This window comes from Girardinichthys multiradiatus, chromosome 15, assembly GCF_021462225.1.
Source record: "Girardinichthys multiradiatus isolate DD_20200921_A chromosome 15, DD_fGirMul_XY1, whole genome shotgun sequence".
Taxonomy (NCBI): Eukaryota; Metazoa; Chordata; class Actinopteri; order Cyprinodontiformes; family Goodeidae; genus Girardinichthys; species Girardinichthys multiradiatus.
In genome coordinates this window covers 27,510,828-27,537,440 of record NC_061808.1, presented here as the reverse complement: position 1 = coordinate 27,537,440, position 26,613 = coordinate 27,510,828, and the positions used below count along the sequence as shown (strand labels likewise).

The 26,613-nt window shown below is 39.6% G+C and overlaps 1 protein-coding gene across 1 annotated transcript in view; it reads left to right on the top strand.

Moving 5' to 3' along the window:
* Positions 1–2,884: 2,884 nt before the first annotated feature.
* bcl11bb (BAF chromatin remodeling complex subunit BCL11B b) overlaps positions 2,885–26,613 on the top strand; it is a 37,551-nt gene continuing 13,822 nt past the window's right edge. The window contains exons 1-2 of the mRNA XM_047388132.1: positions 2,885–3,799; positions 13,381–13,764. Of these exons, the coding sequence (XP_047244088.1) occupies positions 3,736–3,799; positions 13,381–13,764 (448 nt within the window). The 5' untranslated portion in view covers positions 2,885–3,735. The remainder of the gene's footprint in view (positions 3,800–13,380; positions 13,765–26,613) is intronic.

Below are 26,613 nucleotides of genomic sequence, written 5' to 3'. Positions count from 1 at the left end.
TCGGCTTACATTCAGGAGATTTTGCTGAAGAAACTGAAGATCAGCATAAAGCCTCTTAGTTGGACAGAACTTCCATTTCACCTCGCCGTGTTTTTGTCCGTGGTGTGGATGTTACCCCGCGGTGTGTTCAGGTTAACTCGTACTGAACGATGACACTTGCCATGACAGATGCGTGTCTCCTTGGAGGCAACACTTTGGACTTAAAACCTTTCCTGTGTGTACAACCAGGGCAAGTTGGCCCTCTGAAACCCAGCTCAAACTGCTTTTGCCCCAAGCCTGCAGATACAAGCTATAATGGAGACATTGATGTATTATTGAGAAACCCATGGGTGAGGATCAAGGAGATGCTCACAGCCAGCAGACATAGCAAGGGAAAGCGTGTGAACTCGGTATAATGTTTTCCTTTATGTCCACGGCTGCTGGTGACTATTACTTTTATGTAATATCACAAACTGTATTTGTGCACTCTGGTCAAATATTCTCCAGCCAGTCTGTGAAACATAACTGTTGTTGCCTTGGTGTTTTGCATATGGCATCTGCTGTACTTACGTCTGTTTGAGCCAGAGCTGAGATGACATTTCATTTATATAAATAATTACTGTCCTGAAGGTCCCACAGGCCTGCCCTGAAGCAATCAAACTTCTAATGCTCTTAAAATTGCCCACCATGTTTTATTAATGGTCACACTGTAAAAATGTGTCGCCATGGCTGCACACTCCTCTCCGCGGAGCCAGGAAATATATTGTCAACTTTAAATGGCCATGAGAGGCTTTCATTTTTGTTCTACAGAGTATTTTAACCAAATTACAGCTTTGGCACAAGTTTGAATTGCAAGGTAAGATTCTGGGAAAAAAAAAAAAAAGCTGTGCTACGTTGTCTGAAAGGCACTTACCTGTGCATATATGCTGAATACAATGAAGAGTATGCTGAATGATTGTCCATTAGAGTCCTTCATTACCTCTCAGTGGACCTGATCCGCTCTGAGAACACTTTCAGATTCTGGATTCTACACAGTACCAAAAAATATTCACATCCCTGCAACGTTTACACATTTTGTCATGGAACCACATTTAATGTACTTTGTGAGGATTTTATGTGATAGACCAATTCAATGCAATCCTAATTGTTTTTTTAAAAGTAAAAAAACAATGTTTTTCGACATTTTTAACTTACCAATGTTTCAAAAGTGTGGAATGCATTCATGACAAATTTCAAGTCTTTTTAAGTCAACTCTGACAAACATCCCCACAGCATGACAATGTCTCCACCATGTCTTACCATAGGTATGCTGTGTTCAGGGTTATCAGCAGTGTCCGTTTTCCACCGCTCACAGCATTTTGCATGTAGTCCAGAAATGTCAGTTTTCACCTCATCTGATCAGAGAACCCTCAACCACATGTTTGCTGTGTACCCTACATAGCATAAGGGACCTCTTATGGCTTTATCCTAACTATTACTTCTTTTTTTTTTTCAGATTTCTGGAGTGCACAAATAACAGTTGTGCTTACAACACATAATTCTCCCTGAGTTGTAGATGTCTGCTGCTCCACCAAAATAACCATAAGCTTCCTGTTTGTTTCTCTGATTAATGCTCCCTGTGCCGGCCCTTTTAGGTCAGGGGTCTGAAATTCCAGTTTTAGGGACAGGTCATTAGCAGGATACCGGAGGAGCTAATTCAGCCCCTTGAATCAGGTAAATTGACACATCAATGAATTGCAGCACCCAGGTCCCCTGGGACTTGCATTAGAAACCCCTGCTATAGGTGGATGGCCATGTGTTGGTATGTTTGCAGTTGTGATGTATTTTCCATTTTAGGATAATAGAGCAAGCAGTGCTTCATGAGATGTTTAAATGTTGGTTTATTGTTTTTTTAATCATCCTTTCTTCATACGTTTCTCCCTGACCTGCCTGCTGTGGTCTTCATGATGCTGTTTGTTCTTTAATGTTCTCTAATTAACCTCTGGTTTTAAATTAGACACACAAGTAAAGTCTATTCAATAATTAGGTTTTGTTATATTAGAGTAAAAAGACCTGAAAATAAATGTACACGTTATCGGTTTTTATATGTTAAACAATAAAAACAGTGCATCCTTTTTATTTTACTTCACAGTTAGTGATGGTCTATTACATAAAATGTCAAATACATCGAATTTGTGTTTGTGGCTGTAAGTCAAGAAAATGTGGAAAAGTTGAACGAGCATGAATACTTTTACAAGGCAATGGGTAAGAAAGCTGTTTTAAAGTGCTGCTTCCTGAACAGGTTGCCTCCTGACTGTGCCAACAGAGGGTACTGTTGCCTTACACTACCCTGACAACCAACCCGCAGCATGCTGTGCACACCCCCTGTGTGGAAATATATGTTTTACATTTATACTGATTATGTACTTGAGCCTTACTAAATATTAATAACATTTAAAGGACATCATGCATTAAAAGTAACATAAGATCAATTCAATGTTTGGCCTGATACGAATGGAGAGCATGATGCAGGAGGTCTAATCATTCCCGTCTTTGTGTTTATGTGAAATGTCTAATGACATTTCATGAGATGGAAAAAAAAGCTGCAAGAAGTAAGGAGCAGCTAATGCGGAAAATTTGCACGCTTTTATGGGGATAAAATGATGATAAATGCGAAGGTGAGATGGTTTATTTTTGGTGGTAACTTGACACTTCTTCAATGACCAGACAAGCATGAGCATGAGTCTGTGAAGTGAGTAACCGCTGATGACTGGTGATTACTTCCCGGAGCTGATGGAGGTGCCCCGGGGAGCTGCTGGTGTCCGTGCGTCCATCCAGCGCCCGCTTGACGCGCGAAGCACACGGGCGAACTTGAACTTGATTCCGTTCCCTTCGCACACAGACAAGCACACAAGCCATTCAGCCGCATGCACACACATGCGGGCAGAGCATCTTTCATCGCGTGAGTCAACTAGAAGTAGCCTCAAACACCGTAGGAAACGGAGAAACATTGGACCTCAGCTTGTTGGAAGAAAAGAAGGAGGTGTCATGTCTGCCCGCCTGGTTTCTCTCTCTCCTTTCTCTCTCTCTCTCTCTTTCTCCTCTGTGTGTGTGTATGTGTGTGTGTGTTTATGTGTGTGTATGTGTCTCCCAATCAGCGAGGCTAGTGCCGCCGGAGCCAAGAGTTGCCGTTCCGCGCACCAATGCCAAATCGCACAGGAGGAGTCAGTGCCAAAGGGTCATTTAGCGCGCCGCTGCTGAGATGGAAGGACTGTAGGGATCACATAGAGTAAACAGCTGCTATTTGGCCCCAAGATACGGCAATCATATGCTTTTAAGATAAATCTAAAAAAAATAAATAAATAAACAGGGGCGATTCTCTGTTACCACGGTCGCAGCAGAGGTGGGGAAGCCCAGGATATTTAAAAAAAAAAAAAATCTGCAAACAAACGCTCTTCGCAACACTTCTAACCTGCTCTCATCGATCCCTCGCAGCCCTAAAAAAACAGCCCCACTTTGGTTCCCATCCGCCTCCCGATCCAGGTGTTGCTTCCACGACAGGACACCGTGCGGATCTTCCACCCTCATCGCGCTCCTTCAGCCCCAGTGTTCCAGCTCCTTAGCGCGCATCAAAGTTTACACCTTCAGAGACTGTCGACGGCGAAGCGATAAGAGCGCGATCGAAGGGAGTGCGGAGGAGAGCTGCTCACCGACACCACGGTTCAAGCCGACTCCAAGTGCCGTTCACCGGGCGATGCCAGAGTAAATGCCGGGGCAATGTCCCGCCGCAAGCAGGTGAACCCGCAGCACTTATCGTTGACGCACAGGGAGACGGTCCAAGGTGAGCGTTTGTCTTTCAATAATAGTATTTTAAATAATGATAATAGTATAAATATAATAATGTTTATGTTTATCACTCTTGATTTGGACTACTTTTTCTTTTTTTTTTGCAAGAATAAAACATTTTACGGGCAAATATTCGCACAAAGCCTATTTAAATTTTGTTTTTTATATTTTACTAGTTTGATTATTACGTAGCACAAGTGAAATAACTGATCAGGTGAAGACATTACTATGATAAACACAACATGGTTTGCCTTTTTTGTTACTTCAGTTAGTTCGTACAAATAAATAATAGAGTTAAATACGCGTTATTTCCCAGATTCATTAGATTTCACCACCTCCTCACAAGTATACAGTGAGGGCGTCTGTTTTGAGTTTGAAAGCATGCGCGCACATGTGTTCAGCGTCTCGTCACAACACACGTTTTTTATTGGACTCTTTTCCTATTTTTCATTTTTATTATTTGTGTTTGTTTCACATTTTTCTTAATTTCTCGCAAACGCTGACAATTTTGCGCAAAGTTTCGTTTTGTTTTTCTTTATGATGTTTAAAGGCCTATCGTTATTACTTCACTGTAAGGTTGATAAAGCAATACAATTTATGCGTTAAAAACGGGGATTCCCTGCAAAAGACCTTCATGTAGAAAAAAGCAAAAAGGTGACACGTTTTTGTGATAAAAACAATTTTTCTTTTTTTCTTTTGAATGTTTTCCAAAAGTGCGATCAGCCAACTTTTATAAGGGCCTGCCGATTTAAAAATGGCAATTTCCAATTATATCGATAAAACCTTCATCTTTATGGGCTCGGTGTGTGCATAAATCCAATTTCAAAGGGGCTCTCTAATCTGGGTTATTTATGCACAAACTTCATGATGTAATCTCTGGCCCGATTTGTTCTGTGTTGAAAACTGTTAGGTGGGTTTCGGCTCATCATTTATTTGCATCATCCACTTTGTGTATCACTTCTCACAAGATTTCCACTGTTGATTTTTTTGCATAAAATATGTGAGATATTGTTTTAAACTAACATAACGGCCTTACAAGTTAAAGAAATATTTAGCTGATTATGTGTGAGTAATTATTTGACAGTTTATTCTATTTTAAATGTCTCTGTTTTAATCTGTACAGTTAACTAAAATGTGTGATGTGTGTGTGTTCAGCATTTACTTGTGTAAAATATCACACACAAGTGCAATCATTTTTAAATATTGGCATTTTTGATTTCTTGTAATAATTACAGTAAGGCACTCAGACACCTGCCATACAGTGAGCACATTCCAGTCCTACTCAGTGTAAATAATTGCATTGACAAATAGTTGTCACCCATTATCTATTAACTGTCTTTGTCCTAAAATGAAGCGGCATGCAAGTGTCCTCAGGATTTTTTCTGTTCTTGCCTGAAGGTGTGAAGGACTGTGCTTTCAGATGCCACTTTAAAACTTCCAGGTGTCAAACATGCAGCAGCAGCTTTGGAAATGTTGTTTAATGCACCCAGCTCAGTGTAGCTGCTGAAGTGACCCTTTGAATAAAGATGACAGTGTAGGATGCTGATAAGCTGGGCAATTTGGAGGACCTGAGTCTTGTCCTATCTGTTCTTTTACTTGATACACCCTCTGGTGTTTGTGGAACTGTGCCCTCAGGCAATGACCTGAGAAGTACAGGTATAAGATTTAGGCAGAAACTGAAGTCTAAAGCTTTTTCACCTATTCTGTTAGATCCTGTAAAATGCTCGAAGCCAAACAAAGAAAATATTCTGTAAATAGCAAGTGTGTGTGTGTGTGTGTGTGTTTGTTTGTGTGCACATTCACCATTTACACTCATCTAACAGATTTAATAAGGTTGCTCGAGCAGAAGCTGTTATGGATAGAAGGCGTTAACACGCCTATCATTCTGCAGCTGGTGGCAGCATTATGCTGAGGGCTGTTTCTCAACAATGGGAAGGCCTAGAGACGACCGCCTGAGGCCGGGGGGATCTGAGGAGCGTGGGCGAAAACTAAACTGTAACTTCCTAAAGAGAGCATTTCACCTGCCCTCTGTGACAAAGAAAAACTCATGTCAGTTAACTTATCCATAAAAAATTTTTCATCATTACCTGTCAGGACCAGTGGCAATGTATCTCTTTACATGAACCATAATGTGAAGTTTCTACGGGGCGCCAACATATATCATCCGCATGTCAGATCAGGAAGAACGGCGTGTAACCAAACGCAGCTTTGTGCCCTGCAGCTATCGGGGCCTATAGGGTCATGCTCTATTTGGGAGAACATGAAACCTGAATAGCAGCATATTTCTGGACAGGCTTGCAAGTGGAGGATGGTGTCTGTTTACGTGCGGGGAAAATACTTGCTCGGCCAGACATCTAGGGACACTCAAGTGCAGTAAACGCACACGGTGTATGCAGCACAGACAACACACACACTCACACACCAATTCAGCATTTACTGTGAGTCTGCAGAAGTTATGCTCAGATTGCATGACCACATGCAAAGTGTGCGGCTTCACTGCCTAAAAGAAATCACATGTAAGAAGCTGTTCTGCAGAAGGCTGAACCTTACAATCAGTTTACAGTTAATTATTTCCTTTCTAATTACACTTATACGATAGAGGTGTTGCATTAATAACAAAGTGAGACCTGGTTTTATAGTAGTTATGATGAATTACTCTTAAATCATTGTAGAACCGAGGGACTTGACTGTTTTTGCTCAGACCCAGTAATATTTGCAGCGTACCATCACTGTCAGAGCAGAGAATCCTTCCCTGGATCCATCCACGGAAACGCCTCATGATAACTGTTTACTCTCAGATTTGGCATGCTACTTGTGAAACAGTCAATGTTTTCTTCTTTATTCATGCCATATGTGCCATCAAATTGCACGTGCTGCAACCCCACAATAAATATTCACACAAGCATTGCGGTAACGGAATGATAATCTCACAGGAGATGGCCAGGGTGAGCGATTTACGATTCGCAGATATTTCTCTCAACAATTTCAACATTACAGAACACGTTCGATGAGTTTTGCAATGCTGCAACACTATCTTTTTTTTTAATTATAAAAATTTGCCAGATTTGATTTATATACCTCCAAGTGTCATTCCTCATAGGTTGCAAGTCATTTATAGCGATTTTGGTGACAAGTCACAGTCAGCAGCCGAGCTCTATTTTGCTCACTTTCAGGCTGATAATCTAAGATTTATGATAAGGAATGGGACTGCTACACATTAAATGCTGATAAGATAATTAAACACACACACACACAGGCCTGGCCTTACACAACGTTGCAGTGTTGCAGCTCCACTTGGCAAATCGCAGATGAGATGAAAAAACGGGATAGGCTAAGCGGGGCCTCGCTTGTCGTTTGAATTTTTGATTGCAACCATCTGCAATGTTGCTGGTGTCATTCGTTTTCAATGGTAGAGTGAATCTCACCCGACTTTCCCCCCCCTCATAAGATTGAGTGCGTTCTTTAAGCTACGCGGTTGGAGAAACAGAGACAGGTTTAAACCTATTTAATTCACTTGACTGTAATCTGAGAGCCTGTGGCCTTACACTGCGATTTTAGGAAATCTGACTAAGAAGCCTGCGTTGAAATGTTAAAGAAAAAATCAAGATTTACATTCCAACGAATACATAGTTTGATGCTCTCTGTCTGACAATTTGATCAAATTCACATTTATTAAAAGGAAATTTAAAAAAACAAAAATGTTTAATGTTTTTTAATCATAATGAAACACTCCTCATATCATGACTTATTATTTAAGGAGTTTATAGGAGTGGTTAGTGTCAGAGTCCATTTAATTTGTTTTTCTACTCTCTTATATTATGTTTGGCCATATAATTATACGACAGTTCTCACAAAAGTTTTTAAGATTTTATATTTTATTAAAAATAAAATAAACAAACAGATCATTGCCTTTAAGGAAACTATGTCATTTCTGAGTGTTTTCTTGCCATTATTTTTCTCTTTTTTTAACAAATGGAAATTTTGCTGAAAGAGGCCCATTGTCTTCAGCAGCGTTTCCCATCTGGTACACATTGTGCAGCAGCAGCAGCAGCAGCAGCAGCAGTAGTGCTGGAGTTACTGACTGGCTGACTCTCCCCTCATCAAGCTGATAGGGGGTGCTCTAAGGCTGCCTGACTTAACCCACACTTGATAAGGCAGAGTAAGGTGAAGATCCAGCTCTGTGTGTGAGGACAAAAAAAAAAGAAAAAGAAAAAAGAAACAGAGTGAGGTAGAAAAAACAAAGTATGTGTGGTATTGTGTCAGACAGCTGGCTTTCATTGCTATCACAACGCCTTCCCTTGCGATGGCATGTTTGACAGAGCGTCAGCCATGCTCCTTTACCTATCAAGCATGTTCCTTTCACATGCAGGGGAATTAGACACTGTCTGTCACCCTGATATGCCACATTAGTCTGGTTTTCTCTATATGTGTTTCCATTTCAATAGTTTTCCAGTTTTTTCCCCTTGTATGCATTCCTTTTTTGTTTCCTTCTTGCACACACAATAGTTTTTTTCTCTCACAGGTGAGCATCACCAAAGATAAGCAAGCAGGCATGATTACAAGAAAATTGTCCGACTTTCGTTCCAGTGTCATAGATTTGGTGCCAGCTCCTTGTAATGAACCACCCTCTGCCTCCAGGCCGTGTTGCTCAACCATAGGTTAGCAAACAGGCCTCGTTCTGTTTGTCTCTCAGTCAAGACACGGTGCAGGGTGCAGTGCCCAGGTGTCTGTCAGCTGGTTGACTCATTGGTTGTCTCGTTTTCCCCATGCCATCTGTCTTGTTTGTCTCCTGCGCAGGCAGGGCCGGCCCGGCCCAAGGTTGATTTGGGCCCTGAGCAGAATTCTGTTAAAGAGCCCAATTGGTTAAACAGCCCTGTCCTCTTCAGCTGTTTCTGTACTTTGCATTTAAGACATGTCTTGATGGTAACTGATGAATTCCCTAAATTGACTGATTGATAATCATGTCAGCCAGTTTAAAATATTTATCAAAGAAGTAATACTGAGGATGACAATTTAGAAGGTGGAAACTGTGAATAGGCTATAGAGATTTGGATTGACTTCATTTGCTCCTGCAGTCATATCTTATATATCATTTCAATAAAAAGCTTAATAGAGCTGGGAAGACACGCCAAGTTTACATATCTTAAAGGTTTTCAGTTACTTGTCGAGCTTTATTTTCAAACAGTCACACTGTGCATGAAATGTAAACCAACAGAAAGTATTAAACTAGAGCAGTGGCATTAAATTATGAGTTTGCACACAAGATGTTTCTTTGTATGTTTGCAAGTAGAATAATTTAAGTTTTAAATCATAAATTAATTGAAGTCTTCCATAATTAATTGAAATGATTTTAAGAATTTAAGACTGTGTTAAATTAGAAAAGAATTCATTTTAAAAACAGAGTGAATTTTAAAGTTTACTCATTCTTGATAAACGTGACTAAAAACAGCAATAAAAAAAGTGCTAAGATACAGTATGTTAGAATTCAAGGGCTCTTGGGGGCCCCCTGTTGCTCTGGGTGTCCTAAGCGGGGCATGTTTTGCATGTGCCTCGGGCCGGCTCAGTGCAAGGTTCCGCTTACATGCACGGCCCATATCTTTTTTACATGGCCCGAGTGTTGCTTCATCTGAATTATAGTCCCAAGCTGTGAACTCTAGGTAAATATGTGTGTGTGTACCTTTTCTGTCGTCAAAGATTATGAGAAATTATTTGGCAGGAGTCCAGGACGCCATCGGCATCTAGAGAACAATATTTGGCATTGGTTCATCACAGGGCGAATGAAGATGACTAAAATATGCCTGTGCGGGTGTGTGTGTGTGTTTACGTGGGTGGATAGGTGATTAGGCCTAGAGGAGAAGGAGTTATTTATTTGAACCGAAATAAATGAAAAGGTAAAATTGGATAAAAATGATCGAAGCAGTTTGAAATAGGTGATAAGAACATCTACGATGCCTGCTCTGATAACTGCACAACAGGATGCAGTCACACCTACAGGAAGCACCGATTCTTTGCCATTTTTTCCTTTTTCTTATGGTTGTGTGCTGTCCTGGCAGCTTATGGAAGGGGTGGGTCTGGTCGCCTTGTTGTGTGAAATCAGATTTGCTAGATTTGATAGACTGAATGGCCAGAAACGCTATATCCGATTCAAGGAACAAAGTGGACAACCCACAACAACTGAAAGAGGACAAAGATGGTGGCTGGAAACAGAAAGACAACTATTTAAATAGTACAGCAAACAGGTGCTGATCTTTTGCCCCTTTATCAGCTTGAACTATATTTTGTTCCTGATGTCTTCAGGTCTGAAATAGAGCCTTCTGCTATGGAACGTTTCATACGTACTCATGGTCAATTACTTGACGTAACAACACATGATTTAAAGTCATTTTCTATCATCTACTCATACTATAGAGTAAGGAAATGTGGTTATATGGCTCCAATAAATATTATCCAATAGCAGAAGGTTATTTAGATATTGTTATTTCATATGTCACAAGAGTTAAATGGCCCAAGCAGGAATCAGAGCCAAAATAACTAGTAAAAGGCTATAAAACAATGTTTTTGGAAAACTGTATTTAAATACAGTACTTCAAGAAAAACTTCATATATCAATTTTGTACTCACACGTTGCCATTTTATCCCTTCCTACTTCCTATTCATTAATGGAAACAAACCATTTCCTTCCCACGTCTTAAAACTATTGAGTACCAGTTTATTTTTCTTACAATTTAAGTATTTTCATTAATTATAAAGATAAATAGAAATAAAATGTCTAAAGCTCACATATTTCCATTTAACTGTCCAATACCTCAAACATGACTGTCAAAAAATAGGAAGGATTAGAAAAAAGAGTCTTTTTAAAAATAGTCTAATCTTTTTCAATTCAATTCAATTCAGTTTATTTACATAGCGCCAATTCACAACACATTTTGTCTCAAGGCACTTACTTTACCTTTTTTTCCCTTTCTTTATAATTGTTTTTTTTTTTTTTTGTTTGTTTCAATTTGACCCTTTGCCATTTCGTAGCTTTGTTATTTTGGCAATTTTGTACCCAACATTTTTAGGTACGAAATAGTGCCCTCTACCCCAGGACGTTCCACTTACGCAGCATCAACTCATACCTCACAGGGTAAAAGTTTTTTTAAAATTATTATTCTACTTTTCTATAAAGAAAAGTTGCTGCATATTTCCAATAAATTTGATCTCTCAACAGGAAGTTGCTCAGGGTTATTTTGGTTTGGTCAGGGATTATAATGATCGTAGTCTACTGACCCAAATGCAGATAAAATAAAATAAAAGAGGGTTTTATACAGTTTATAAATAAATATAAAATGAATGAATGAATGAATGAATGAATGAGTCAATCAATCAATCAATCAATCAATCAATCAATAAATCAATCAATCAATCAATCAATCAATCAATCAATCAATCCATCAATCAATAAATCAATCAATCAATCAATCAATCAATCACCCAGAGTCCTGTACAGGTACATAAAATAAATTGAATAAAACACATGAAATAAGCACCAAAATACAACATCTACCATAAAACTAAAGATAAGAAAATAAAAACTATCAATAAAACCAGCCTCATACTTCTGCTCAACTGGAATTAAAAGCCATATTTAAAAGATGTTTCTTTAAAGGAGATTTAAAGTCATTCAAGTTATCATTCAATATTTCAGCCCATTTATGAACTCTATAATTCATAAAAAAAATAACTATAAGGAAAAATAAACTGATTTGGTGTATTTTAAGCAAGAGGGTATGAAATTGTATGTTTAGAGGTATGAAGTGGAGGTAGGAAGGGGCAGAATGGTAATTCACTCCTCTATTTCAAACATCCATTTCATAGTTTTACATTTTCATTTTGTAGCCATAAACAAACCATTTCATAGCTGCATATAAAAATCCCTGGACATCGGTTATGTTTTATAACTGTGCCATTCGGTGCCTTCATAACTTCGGTCATTTTGTACAAGGGTTATTCTGGTGGAGCAATCTGCCACAGGCTGTCTTACACCAGCCATGTGTGGTTTCATTTCTAGCAGAAGAATGTTTGGTGTCCACTATGACATCTGACAAGTTTAAGTAATTGTTTAGTATCTACGCTGCAAACCTGGTTATATAACTCCAATAAATAATAGGAGGTTGCATATAGTTTTTTGGTTCGATCAAGGGCTGTGATAGGGGTCGTCATATTTCTTGTTTATACATAGATTAGACTCAAAATAAAATAAATTACCGCTAATATATAGTTTTTAGATAGTAATAAATAATGAATTTAAATTTAATTGTATTATTGAATGAGCTAATATGCTGTAGTTTGTTTGCTTTTGGGTATGAACCGAAAGTAAGAAGGAATGAAATGGAAACTTATTTGTAAGACATTCTGGCATTAATTGGTGAAGAGGCGAATTGATCTTGAAACATCATAACAAAACAAAAAAGTACAACAACAAGATAGAAAGACAATAAGAAGATAATTAAAAGAAAAAAAAATTAATAAATCTATACAATGGTTCTAATGTCTAATCTTTATGATCACTGTGGTGTCATGTGGTGAAAAAGAGAAAGGGGAGACAATAGAGGAAGAGATGGGTTGCTCTCTCTCCCCCAGGCACCAACACCTCTCCCTGAACAGCCAGCCGCTTGCTCAGACATCCCCCAGAGTCTCTGGAGCTTCTGGTTTCCTCTAAGCTCTGGACATTTTTTCATGCTGGTACATCAGGGTAGTGTTGAAGAAAATGTGGACGTTGTCCATAAGGAATTTGTGTTAAGCTGAGGGACAGTGTCTGTGCCATGGGGGAAGAGAAGGAGAAGAATGTGTAATGGTTATTAATGACCGTGTCAGATCTGTGAAGAATGAGATTTGCTCTCCTAACAGGACCCCAGGTTTGGCTTTATAGATTCTCTGTCTGTTGAGAATACAGTTTAAACTCACCTGAGTCCTGATCCATTCATGCACAGACTCGAGCTGTTTTTCCCTCCTCATGTTTCCCTTTCTAAGACACACACACACACACACGCACACACACACACACACACACACACACACACACACACACACACACACACACACACACACACACACACACACACAGAGGCTGGTGGATGTGGCCTTGGTTACGCTACACTTTGTTGAGCAAAAGCCGAGGCTCCCACGTGGTGAAGGCAACCATCTCGCTGTGACAGCTCGGTGCAGCGAAGGGCCCTCACCGGAAACCCAGCCTGCATCGTGAGATGAATCGCTTCCTGGCCGCACAAACACAAACGGAGCACATACGCTCACAGAAGCACACCAGCACGTAGAGTAAAGTGTTTGGTCCCACCTACGCAGATCTCTCTCAGAGATAAGCGCCGCAGGTGTTTATCTAGGTAAAGTTGTTTAAACAGTGACGCTGTTTCAAACCCTGAACATGACAGATTTTAACATAACGACCACCCTGTGCGGTACATGGCATGGTTGTTATCTTGTATGGGTTTCAGGACTAAACCTGGCTGAGTGTTTTTATTTGTCTCAAAAAGTTTTTCTCATTGACTGAGGTTTTTCTTCTGTGTCTTTTTCTTGCAGCGGAGGTCAACCATGATTCAGGAGCACGATCTCCCTCTCCGGAGCTGTCCACCTCCATTCCTAGGAGGATGGGGCCCGGAGAGCATGACCTCTTGACCTGTGGCCAGTGCCAAACTAATTTCCCCCTCGGTGACATCCTTGTTTTCATCGAGCACAAGCGCCGGCTTTGTAGGGGGCCTGGCGGCAGACCCGACACCTTCTCTAAGCCCGGGGAAGCCGGTGGGATCATGGGCATTCCAATCTCTCCAAGGGCCCGGTCACTAGGGCTTGGCAGGGGTTCGATTCCTGTGGAGGTGGGCATCCAGGTGACCCCCGGGGGAGAGGAAGATGAGCAGAGGAGGTTGACGCCGGCCAAGGGGATCTGCCCCAAACAAGAGAAAGGAGGTACAGATAAGTTTTAAACACACAGGTGCACCTACACATCCCTTACCTGTCCGGAACAGACAGCTCTCTTTAAAGAAAGCTGTTTGTTATTTTGACAGCGGCCTTCAGGAGGTATTAATGCACCCTTAGATGATTGTATTAGAGTGACTCAGAGCTGCAGAGCTGTGTCTGCTCCGTTGTAAGGAAAGTAACACCCATGCAGTTCCCTTCACAGCCATTTGTTTGAGTGTGTATGCTTGTGACTATATATAAACATAAAAAAACTTATTGGCACCCCAGGTAAAGATGCATAAAACCTCCTTGAAATAAATGAATCTTGAACTGTAGGAGCATATTCTCACACCAAAAGACAAAATCAAACCTTTAATTTGAGTACATTTATTCAGTGGGGAGTAAAGGTTAACAAAACAATTTAATATAAGCACTGGTGGCACATTTACTGGTACCCCTGTTGGCAATACTTTGTGCAATCCTTGTTTTGCCAGTAGGACAGAACTTTTCTCCCATTTCACAATGCCGATGCATGCAGAGAGAGGGATCCTTCACCATATCTCTTTGAACGATCTGTCCAGATCCTCCAGATCCAGAGTCCTGGATCATCTCTCATGCTCTCTTTTCTTCAGCTCAGCCCACAGTTTTTTTTATTTGATTTGGAGATTTTTCTGGATCATCACACTGCTGACAAGACCCAATGATGATCCATTCTTTGTTTACTGGCGTCTTCCAGATATTTATTTAAAATATCCTAGTATTTCAAAAAGGTCATGATACCATGCAGGGCTGTTTAGATGAGAAAAAATGTCCCACAGCATCACAGATCCTCCACCTTACTTAACAGTGGCCATGAGTGACTTTTATACATATTCACAGTTTGTTTCACACCATAACTGAAGTGTTTCTTGTTCATGAGATCAGTGTTAGTCTTATCTGGTTCCAGAGCCCATGGTTCCAGTTAAACTCCCAGCAGAGTTTAGCAACCTCCACATGTTTATGTCGTTGATGGTAGGACAGAAACGTTTTTTTTGCTAGCGTCACTCCCGCACAACTTGTTGGCATGTAGATAATGTATAATGGTTGTTGTGGGAAATTGACCTCAGATTGCAAGTCTTCTAAAAGTAAACTTCTTTTTCCACTCTTTTCATCCTGCTCACTGTGTGTTAGCGAGATACATATGGGTATACATATTTTGCCCCTGGCATTTTTTTCCCCTGAACTAATGTACTAAGATTTAAGGTTGAACTTTTATACATCTTTAAGAGATATTGCAATAAAATATACTTTACAGGAGTGTGAAAAATGTGTGCATGTAAATACACATTTTGATCATGGACACCCCCCCAAGCCAACCCCCGAATGTGGTTTATTTGTTTGTTTTACTTTTTTCTTGACTGCACATCACTTCTCGGATTGTTTGAAAAGACATCCAGCAGCATATGAAAAGGTTAAAAATTTAAATGTATCTGTGTGCATGCGAGGGGATGAGAAGTGCATTAATGAAACTGCAAGGATGTTCATCTGGCTGTGAGGGAAAAAGGGAAAAAGGAGGGTGTGGATGAATGGTACGGCCTGCCAACTGCCAGCGTTGTAGGGAAACCAACGCACAGTTATCAAAGGAGACCGTCACCATCGCACCCAAGAGCTGGGAAGGCTATCCCGGATTACGCAGGCTTCAGCAGACTAAGATGTTTCCAGACAGAATTTCATGCACAATTAAATGGCTAACACAGAAACTGGTCACCGCTGTGTTACACTATTATGTCATGGTCAGATCTAAGTGGTTAAAGGAAAGCTTTCATGGCTCGTTCTCTAAGTAAAGTATCTCTGTTTAGCCTGTGTTATTGCAGACTTCACACATCCAACTGATGTAGGAGTAATTATATTGTAGTGATTAAACATGCAACATAGGATGGGTTAGTATGAGAGTCTCACAATATAATAATCTTAAGTGAAATACCACAGTATCAACATCTAAAACAAAATTATTTAACATGATCTAATAGCTTTATTTTAAAATAAAAAGCTACAATAACCCCTACTGCACCTAAAATAATATATTGATTATTAGAGTTATACTATTTACATGTATACTGTTTTTTTTTAACGTGAAAAATAGAAAAAACTTTAGAAATTCAATTGGAGGTTTATCCTTATTGAATAGAACAGGGCCAGCCCAAGGCATAACTGAACAGGGACCCTTAAACTGACCAGCCCCTCAAAGCAATAGAATTGTCCGACAGACAATGTTTAGAAATGTTGATTTTTTTGTTTAGTTTTTTCTATACCATCATCAATGGTAATCATGTGAAACAAAGCTTTTATGTAAATCAGTGAAGTGAGACTTTAAAGTCTTTTACGGAGAAAAATGTTTTGTTGACTATATTGATCCCCTAAAAAGCAGAAGGAAGGACAGAATACTTAAAACTTGACTGTTCCTAAAATTATCTAGATTCATTTTCTAAAAGTCCAAACACTTAAACATGGATATAACTGTAATATCAGTTGTGCTTTGGTGGTGGCTGATGGTAGTTGGAAAGTACCCAAAGGAAATTCTGCTAAAGCCTTTATGGCTTTCTAATTTTTATTGTGTAACAAAACCATAACAGGCTGATTGGCAATACCCAGGTTGTTTTTCTTTTAGGCGAGGTAAAAGTGTAGTTGCTTTTCTTCAGCCAACTGACCAGCAGTGCATTGCAAAATCTTTCCTTCTGGTAAGCAAGGTAAAACTTTTAATCTTCTTTCAGCCAGCTGACAGACAATTTGCAGCTGAATTTATCTTTCTGGTAAGCTGTATAAAAGTGTAGTAGCCATCTTTCAGCCTCCTGAGTGGCAGTGCACAGGAGCAGGTTGGGGAGGAGAAGTGCTGTTACTCCATGCTGTACACAACCTGAGATGACTCTGGTCACTTCAGCACTTTCTCTGGCATTTAATTGAAAGGACTTTAAACTGTTGAAGCGATATGAAAGCATTTAGTTGTTTTGAAACCTTGATATTTTTAAACCCTTGGTCCCAGTAACTAGCATTTGTCTTAATGGTGAAGCTATGCATTTTTATAAATAGCTATTTTTACACATAAAATGCCCAGTGAAGGTGTTGCCTCTTGGGTCTACAGTGGCTGTGCAGTGTTTTTCTCTTTATGCTCCGTGACCCTTAAAATACAAGCCGAACAACTTGGATCCAACAAGGAAGTTAGTGAGAGCGCAGTTTAGTTTCTGTTTCAGATTTCCAGCAGACTAAACTGACATTTTAGGTATTGCAAATGCTTTGCAAGAACGGCCATGCCCATTTCAAATCTGAACAGTTTATTTTGAAAACTCAGTAAAGACCTCTTTTGTTGCCTGTGCAGCTATTGGTACATATGCACAACGTCTGTGTGTGGCCAGCAGCTGTGTGTGGCCATCATCTGTCACTGTGGAAAGTATCTGTAAAAGGAGATCAGAGACAATATGTGACAGCAAAGGTTTGGGTGTCGCTGTCGATTTGTGAAAATAAAAGCGATGTACAAAAATAACTTCTCAAGATTTCTCTCAGCAGATAATAAAAATATTGGACCATCCCTCAATAACAATGTGGCTTTTGTTAATTGTTTCGGTTTTTGGAATGCGATTTGGGAAAGTTGCAGAGCTTTCAAGGGCCCTGGGAACAAAACAAAGACAAAAAAAAACAATTAGCCAATCTATCATTTTACATTGAATTTTGTCTTTGCTGGACGGTCAGAGGAAAAAACAGGCAGAGTTAAAAACTGAGTGAGCCTGTTAGAGCTGCAGCCAGTTAGTTATTCAGACAGAGTCTTATTACTAAGAGAACAGGACATGAAAGTACTCTGAGGCCCAAATGAAAGCGAGGAAGGGAGCTTTGTTCAACACATTAGATTGCCACTCAAGTCTGTCTCAAGTTTCAAGCAAATTAGATTACATTATTAAGACTAATTAAGTCCAAAGTGTTAGAGGCATTCACATTCACTAGCACATCTCTCACACACACTCTCCCTATGAGGAAATATCATAATTTGACTGCATATGAGCTTCAAGGCACAGCACCAAATACAGCCTGCAGAGCAAGTGAAGAAAGTAGGGAGATGCACCAATGTACCCAAATTATGCACGCTAATAATCCACAAAATGCTTGTGTAGCATGCAAAGCATATGCTTAAGCCCTCTCCTCTTCACCTAGTTGTGTTTTATAACATCCTGTCTGGCCTCTTTGTCTGTCAGCCCGCTCGCCTAAACTGCAAACTAGCTGCAAGGGCAGCAGATTCAACCCCAAAAGGTGCAAAGGCACTTGCACAAATTAACACATGTGCATGCTTTTTTCTTTTTTTTAAATACACAACCTGCACAGTAGATGAAAAATGGTCCTACTCTGCCCTGTTTTTTTATTTTTTCGTCTCTTGAGATTCTCCTGCTGATGCATGCACAACGTGTGTCTCCCTGTGTGTGTGTGTGTGTGTGTGTGTGTGTGTGTGTGTGTGTGTGTGAGTCTGGTAATATTTGGATGGATTTGGGCATATCAAGAATGATGCTTGTCATCACACAGGGGAGAGGTTGTTGCTGGGGGAGCGTTGCCGTACTGAGACAACCCTGGCCCTGCTTTGAACTCCTCCCAGGACACCTGTCGAACCCCCTATCCCCACCGCCACCCCGGAGCACTTTAAGGCACGGGGGCGAAGTCGCATCATGACAACCTTTCCCTCTTCCCGTTTCTATCTCTTTCACCACACAAAGTGAATATTTCATGAGATGATGTGAGCAACAGTGACATCCTCCAACAGCTCTCTCAGTTTTGCTCTCTGTCCACCTGTGATCTCGCTTGTGTCACTTTTGCCATGCCTGTTTGTTGTACTTTTTTATGTTTTGGGTGGGGAGAAAAGCGCGATGTGATACCAATACTGCAGTTCAACTGAACCGAAGTGACACTTGATTTACGATTAAAGGACCAAAGTGGAGTTAAACGGTGCTTACAATGGGGGACACTTGTATGTAGGGAAACTTCTGCGGGTGTGAAAGTATGCAAAGGAGCAGTTTAACGTGATAAGATCAGTTTTTTTAATCTTGAACTCATGGGCAAGGAGGGATCTTTTTTCTTACATTGAATGAGTCACTGTGGTTACTGGATGAAAACCTGTGGTGCAACCCTTCAAAATGTCTTCAAAGATGAAGCAACCTTTTGCACTTAAACAGGTTGAATAAATCTAAAGACTGACACTGACATTCAGCAATGTTCCATTTTGTAAACGTCTCAACTTGTGTGGACTTGAAGGTGTCCCTTTCCCCCCTCTTTTCTTCATCCCCCCCTTTTTTTTTATTTTTTTTATTTTGCCCCACCACCCAATGCTCCTTTAATCACCTGGCTTACTCTCATTTCCATATTAAATAGGCTTTAATCATGAAAAGCAATCAGGCTTTTGCATATTCATACCTTCCCCTGTTCGCCGGCTTCCCCGTCTCGCTCCAGTGCCAAGCAGCCAGTAATCAGTAGGCAGGCGACGTAATGCCATAGCCCCGGCCCCATCGCATGAAAACACACACACCGCGTGAGTTCAGAAATAACTTCACATGCTACTTACGTATTATCTCTACTCTGAGAAAGTGAGAGATAGAGGGAATGGGAGATAAAAAAAGAAAGATGGCGAGACTGATCCCTGATTTGAGCTGCGAATATTTGTACAGAGGCTCAAGGAAAAGTCGATTTGCATAATGACTTTGTAGTTTTGCATTAATCACATTTGCATATGAAAATGCGTTAATTACTCCTGATGATTTTTTTTTTCAAACTTGCTTCATTTGATGTCCAAGCTCTGGGGTTGTGATTAGGGGTCACATGGTGGGAGATGTGTGTGTGTGTGCTTATTTGTTCTTACATGAGTGATCTGAATGCTTGCCAAAGAATTTAGTTTGAGTCTGCTTGCAGGCATGTGTGTCTATGCTCATTTTTTTAATTCTTGAATTTCTCTGGCTTCTGAGAGTCGCAGATTTGCCCTCATTTCACTTTTGGGGAGGGAAATGACATACACTCGATCCTTTTTTTCAATAAATACTCTTCTCAGTAACATACAGTATCACAGGTTTAGTTTGCTAGTATGTAAAAGAAAAAAGAACAAAGCACAAATCTGAGTAATCATCCTAGTTTCAGTTATTTTTTAGGGTTTCTGCAGAAATGTTTTGTGACCACACAGCTTGCATCTGCACACCTACTTGCAGGTAACTGCAGTATAAAGGTAAAATGCTTTTGTGGTTACAAGCTTTGTCTAACATTTTCCAGCAATTTAGTGAAAGTGAAAGGAACGGGTAGCGCATCTCCTAAAGTTTACACATTCACAATAAGTGTGAACATCTGCAAAGCTCCGCAAATTAAAGTGTGCAGCTTGGGATGAAAATTAAGGTAAAATATTAAATCTTTTCACCATGTTTTTCTTTTCATGTTTTCTAGCTTTTACACACATCTGTGCATGGACCTATATGTGTGTGCGTGTATGAGCAATTACAGTATACGTGTCCCTGCCTGCATATGGGCCCCTAGCCTTGTTGGCCCATAATACCTCGCCTCAGACAGGACCACCCCAGGGTCCGTCTGACTCTGCTTGTGTCTGTCTGTTATGTAGCAGCAGGGTCAACTGGGTCTGCAAAAGGGGCTGCTAAAGTGTCACAGCTGCACATGGACATATATGAAGGTGTATTTCCGTTTGCATGCAGGGACATAGAACATGCACGTGCATCGAGACACACGGTGATAAGAGGCATACAAACAGAAAACATATGCCTGTGCGAGAATACATACAATAGCTCTCATCTCCCATTAAGGCCTGCATGTCCCACTAAACACAGACACACACACACACACACACACACACACACACACACACACACATGCACATCCACTCTCAGCTTAAAGGCTCCCACATGAAGGCATCAAACACTCCACAGCCAGCTTTATGGCATTCATATGGCAGCAGATTTGATATTTTCCTACCACAGCGGGGGAATAAAACTTGCCACTAATTTGGACTGCGAGCGCCACCGCTAACTTTCAGCATGTGCTGACTGACTGTGTCTTCCAGATGTGTGGACTCTTTGGTCCTTAACAGCCTTTTACTGAAGAGGCATTAAAAAAAACCGTGCACCATCCCTGCCATGCATGGTGAGCGATGATGACGTTCTGGCACTTCTGCACAAACACAGCCAACCACTTTTTGCGTTGAGCTTTGAGTGAAGTGTTGATGTGAATTTCTTGTCAGTTGCCTTGTGTCAGTGGGAATCTGTGAAAGTGTTTTTGTTCCCTGTGTAAATAGCTATAATCAAGGTATTTTGACTACGGCACTGTAGTTACAATATTTGAGCTGCCTGCTTTCTTGCTCTGTCTAGCAGATGTACTGGGTGAAGGAGCATTTGTTTTCTTAAAAAGAACATACAGTACATGTAGTGAAAGCATACCTCTAAATGCACAACCTGAATGGAGAACCTGCTAAGCTGCATGTATGACTTGGCCCTCTTTGGTAACCATTCATAAACCTGTGCAGATTACTTGACAACATAATGCACAGTACTTATGTGCTGTTATTTTTCCACTATAATAGGTGAGCAATTATTTGTATTTTTGAAAAGAAGAGGTTAGGAATCATACTTTCTACACTGATGTTCTTCCCCTCTTTTTCTTATTAGCACTGTGACTTGGGTGGGATTGTGAGAAGAGGGGAGACAAAAAATTAACTTTTACAAGCTGCTTCACCACCAAATATATTTGAAAGCCTTTCGTGGCACATTTACAGTACCCAACTTCCCCCAGTTCATCCACTTGCTGGTCTTGAGTAGTTACACTAAAAGAGAACTCTACACAGACGAGCGTAATATAAACTGGCTTGAGCCACAGGCGAACTCTGCCCCTGCTTAAAGTCCCCAGGCCAGCAGGGGGCCACAAAGAGCACTTAAATTCTAATAGCAGGTTCTTTTCAGTTTGTATCTTTGTAGTTTTGGTTGATTTGTGGGCCTATTATTTTAGATATGAATTCTAGCTGTTTCCCACTAATCTGCGGTGTTTTGTATCTCTTATTGGGAAAATTGTCCCCATTGTATGGACATTTTGTCACTTCTTTCGCAACTGATAATTTCAAGTAATTTTCCAGAAGCTAGTCAGTCTTCTGTTGAAAGGGGGGTTTTATGAATAAACAATAGATATATTAGCAGGAGCTCGCTTAGAGACCCTGTATCATTTTAGCCATGCGTCAAATCATATGGTTTGTCCCCACTTTGAAAACTGACAATTTAAATTATTTTTCTATATTCTATTCATACTCTGCTGTGAGGAAATGTTATATTACTCAAATACATCATACGTACTAGAAGGAAATCAATGCAGAGTTATTTGGGTTTGGGCAGGGGTTAATATTAGTAAAACTTCATAAGACTCCAATGGTCCAAACTGGCATCTAAACCAAAATCAGTGGAAACGGTGTAATAAAAAATCTTCAATAAGAATATGAACAAATACATGAAATTAGACATGAGATTTGAGTATTATTTATGACCATTTATCTAAGAAGTTTGCCAACAATGCTCCACTACTAGGAGCAATAAACTGACATGACAAGCTTAACTATATGGGTATGAAACTGAGGTATGGAGGAACAAAACTGCAAAGCATATATATGAAATAGTTGGCATAAACTGATATGAGGCTATCTCAAAAGTTTTTGTTTTTATTGTTGTTTGTAGAGAAGTTTACCAAGAATGGCCAACTTTTAAATCACCGCATTGTTTTTATTTGAACAAATTCTGAACTTCTCAACTAATTTCAAATGATTAATGTAATATTGAAACTTACTTGAAGTTTGAAATAAATAATGAGTGCTCAATGTGTAACATACAACATACAAGTAAAATGTTTATAGTTTTCTGTTGTTTCTGTCACAGTTTACACAGGCTACAGCTGTTTGCAAAGTGTTCTTTCATAAGTCATTCTGACTGACAGCATTCTGAAAACAGTCATTTTAGAGAATTCATCAGTAAACTCTAAGACATGCTCTCAGTTAAACAGGGTGGTGCTGTGGTGGGCTTATCTGCTAGAGGGCTCCGAAGACACATTCTGCTCAGGGCCCATTTCAACCTTGGCACGGCCCTGTCCACCTTTGCGTTGTTCTGCCGCAGACTTGTCCCAAGAACAGGATCTAAAATCATGTTCTTTGGTATGAGCTCTATAACACACAGCCCTCATATACTGTGGGAAAAAAAGGGGAAAATGAGTAAAAAGCAGATGTTTTGGCATGAAAGGCAGAGCTACTTTCATTTTTAATCTAATGCTAACATTTTTCTGTCATTTACAGAGTCGTTAAATTTGATTTGGTTCAGTTTGGCCGTCTCTTTTTTTCTTCCCACTGAAATCTCAGACACTAGAAAATTTGGAAAATCATCAATACTTACAATATGCAATATGTATTCAAATATATGTATTCCTTTATCACAAATTTTTTATTTTTTGATGAAACCATTGTGACGCCAGCAGGCAAAGGGCAGAAAAATCTGTTCTGGGTTGCTTTCTGAATGTCAGAGGGCCTGCACTGTCATGTCCGTAGATGGCACAAACACACAGAGGGGCGGAGGTTAAGTGCTGAAGGTTAAGGGGCTGCACTCTTCCTTTATGCTGGTGAAATTCATATTTTTCCAGCAAACTTTCTTTTTCATGCTGGTCTTTCCCACAGCAAAGCACAGAGAGCCAGGAATGAAATAAAGCTTGAGATGTTATCAGAGTGATTGGTGCCAACAGAGCTTGTCTGGGCCTGTGGTCTGGCTGGGGCAGCACTGGCCCGTACCAATGCCTGCAAATGTGCACAAGTGTGTTTATGTGTGTATGTGTCCTGAAGGGCTCTGGATAGATGAAAGCTTGCTTTAACCATAAGCTATGCAGGAGCCATGCCAGGAGCAGGAAATGTATCAGCGTGATAACAGACAGAAAGAAAGAGTAAGAAGAAAAAAATATATATATATAAACGAGTGGGTAAAAGGAGGGAGAGACAGAGGGAGAGGCCACAGGGGAGGGCCTGGGGCCAGATTCAGCCACATCGTGTCACTTCTTAAATATGTGTTGAGAGAAGAATCAATGTTCATGCTTGCATTTGAGCTTGTGTGTCTGTGTGTAGCAATCCGAGGCGATGTGTTGAAGACAAGACAGGAGACCGTTTGACACACCTGGGTATGTTTCAGGACACACTGGAGAGAGAACAGAATTCCCCTGAAGACATGACCGTTGCAACGTGAATAATGTTGTGGTGCTGGTATTCAGTATATCAAAACAAGACCTCATAAATATAAGCGATTAAAAAAACCAATGAAAACTCAAGGAGGCACTCTCAGATGAATGTCATAAGTCATTTTACTTTTTCTCATGACATATCAGAGTTCATTTATATGTTGGATTTTAGGACACAGACAAAGTCAGTGAAATTTTTATGTTTATGTTTATCCATTTGGCAGGTAGTTACAAATGAGGATATAACACTGCAGTTGATGTCATAGCTAACAAAAAGTTTGTTCCTATATATTTGTGAATGTTACATATTTAGTTTGGTTGTTAGGATGTGGAATATTTCTTTTTATGAATAGCATGATTTTTTTTTCTTTCTGCAATTCAACAGCAATTTGTGTGGCTGGCACAAAATGTAGTCCTCAGATTTATGTTCTTGAATGTGATATTGTTAGAGAAGCACTGATCAGACCTTTCATGGCCGATTTTTGGGCTGACCAACCCATTCCTATTAGGATTTGTTGGATTGTTAAAGCTATTAGGGTTTGACTGTAACACATAAAAAAGGGAAAACTGTACTGCAGGTTTTCTTTTTCAGGCAGTAATTTTGAATCTCGGATTATGCCTATTTTTGCTTCAAGGACATGTCCCTGAAGTGTATTAAGGTACATGTTGTTGGCTGATGTGTTTATTGACAGAAAGTAGTGAAAGTTCCTGGCTTGGAAGTATTTAATGACTAGTTAAACTAAATCCTTATGTTTTATAAATTGACCTGCTGATCACTGATCAAGTGCCGATGAAGGGAAAATTGGCTGATTTCGATTTTTGCCTTATTGATTTGTGCATCTACATAAATAATTTTACCTTTTTTAATTCAGACGGCTTTTGATTATATTCAAAATAAATATTCATGGGTTCCACAGGGATCAAATATCATTTGCTTTCATTTTTCTTGGTTTGGTTCCGTACATTTGCTTAGGTGGAAGCACAAAACTAGTTTGGATATATTCGAACTATTAAATGAAATTTGGGCATGAAAATATGACTTGATCAGCTTTTAAATAACCACTCCTTGTTCTAGGCCCTTAGACAACACTATTGCACATTTTCATGGTAAGCAGAGAATGTAATGGAAAACAAAAATCATAGCAACAAAACTCAGTAGGTTAGCTTATTAATAGGTAAAAGAAAATCAAGTGAAAGGGGATTTCTCTCCCTGTTTGCTACTGGACACTAAGTAGATGACTTGCAAATTAGCATCTAATGCAATACGTATTGTGCTCACTGCACAAGGTCTGACAAATAAAAGTTAAAAAAATAAAAGCAACTGGCTGAAACAAATTGCATGCAATTCATTTGGATAAATATAAATCCAGAGACATCCCAAGACTGTAAGGGACCCTAAGCAGAATTTGATCTGGGGTCCCAATTCCAGTTTTTACATTATTCATCAAATTAATATTATACTAAATATGATAAATGGTGGAAAAAACCCAAACTATTTCTCTGTCTTATTCATTTAGTCTGGAAGTCGAGTCTAAGGTCCATTGTTTCAGTGTAGTAAGGAAAGAGGGACCAATTGTTATTCATTGTTTAATTTGCAATTATATTGTGTATAAAATGAGTTTCCAGCATAGATAAAGTAACATAAATAGAAACATTAAATCAGCAGGCTTGACAAATGCAACTACAATTGAAAAGTTTTTAAATTATTATTATTGTTTTATGTGTTTAAATTAAGCACTTTTGAGACCACCCAGCAAGCATGGGTTACCTATGCAGCAGCTTAGTTAGGTTATGCCTTAAACCGGCTCTGTTTTCATTAATATATCTCTCTGTAACAAAAATTATGTAGGTTCAACAGTTAAAAGATACTGAATGCATCAGAAAGGATATTGACCAAAATGTTCCTACTTAACAAAAATAACTAAATTTTGAAGGTGACCTATCATACTTCCTTTCAAACATTTGGGATGGGTCTATGGGCTATACAAAACATGTTAATAAAACTGTTTGCACAAAATCATTCTCTGATAATGAGATTTCACTTCCTCAGTTACCCCTTTTTTGAGCTACTTTCAGAATGAGCTGTTTTAGGGCTCTGTCACTTTTATGCAAATTAGCTGTATCTGGCCAAGCCCCCAACCAGCACTTTGTACACGTGAAAACTAAACACTTTTTTTTTTGTGTTTGGACTGTTTGTAGAAGCATTAGAGACCCAAATGGAAGTGTAAAAGTGATCAATAAATTTTGGATAATAGGTCAACTTAAATTACCGTAAATTCCGGACTACAGAGCGCATCTGATTAAAAGCCGCATGCTCTAATTTTAGAAAAAAACAAAAACAATTTTGTGCTTGTACAGGCCGCACTGGATTTTAAGCCGCGGGTGTCCCACGTTGTAATATGAGATATTTACACAGAAAGATATTACACGTGAGGATTTTTTAACTTTTAATTTAATCTGTATGGTAAAATAAAATGCATATTGCAAATGCTTTTTTTTTAACAGTGCCTGTAACACGGCTACCTTTAAATACACGCACGTTATCAGTAACACACCAATTACGTTGCTTATGCTTTTTTACTGAACAGTGCACGATTCCAATGTCTCCTAACG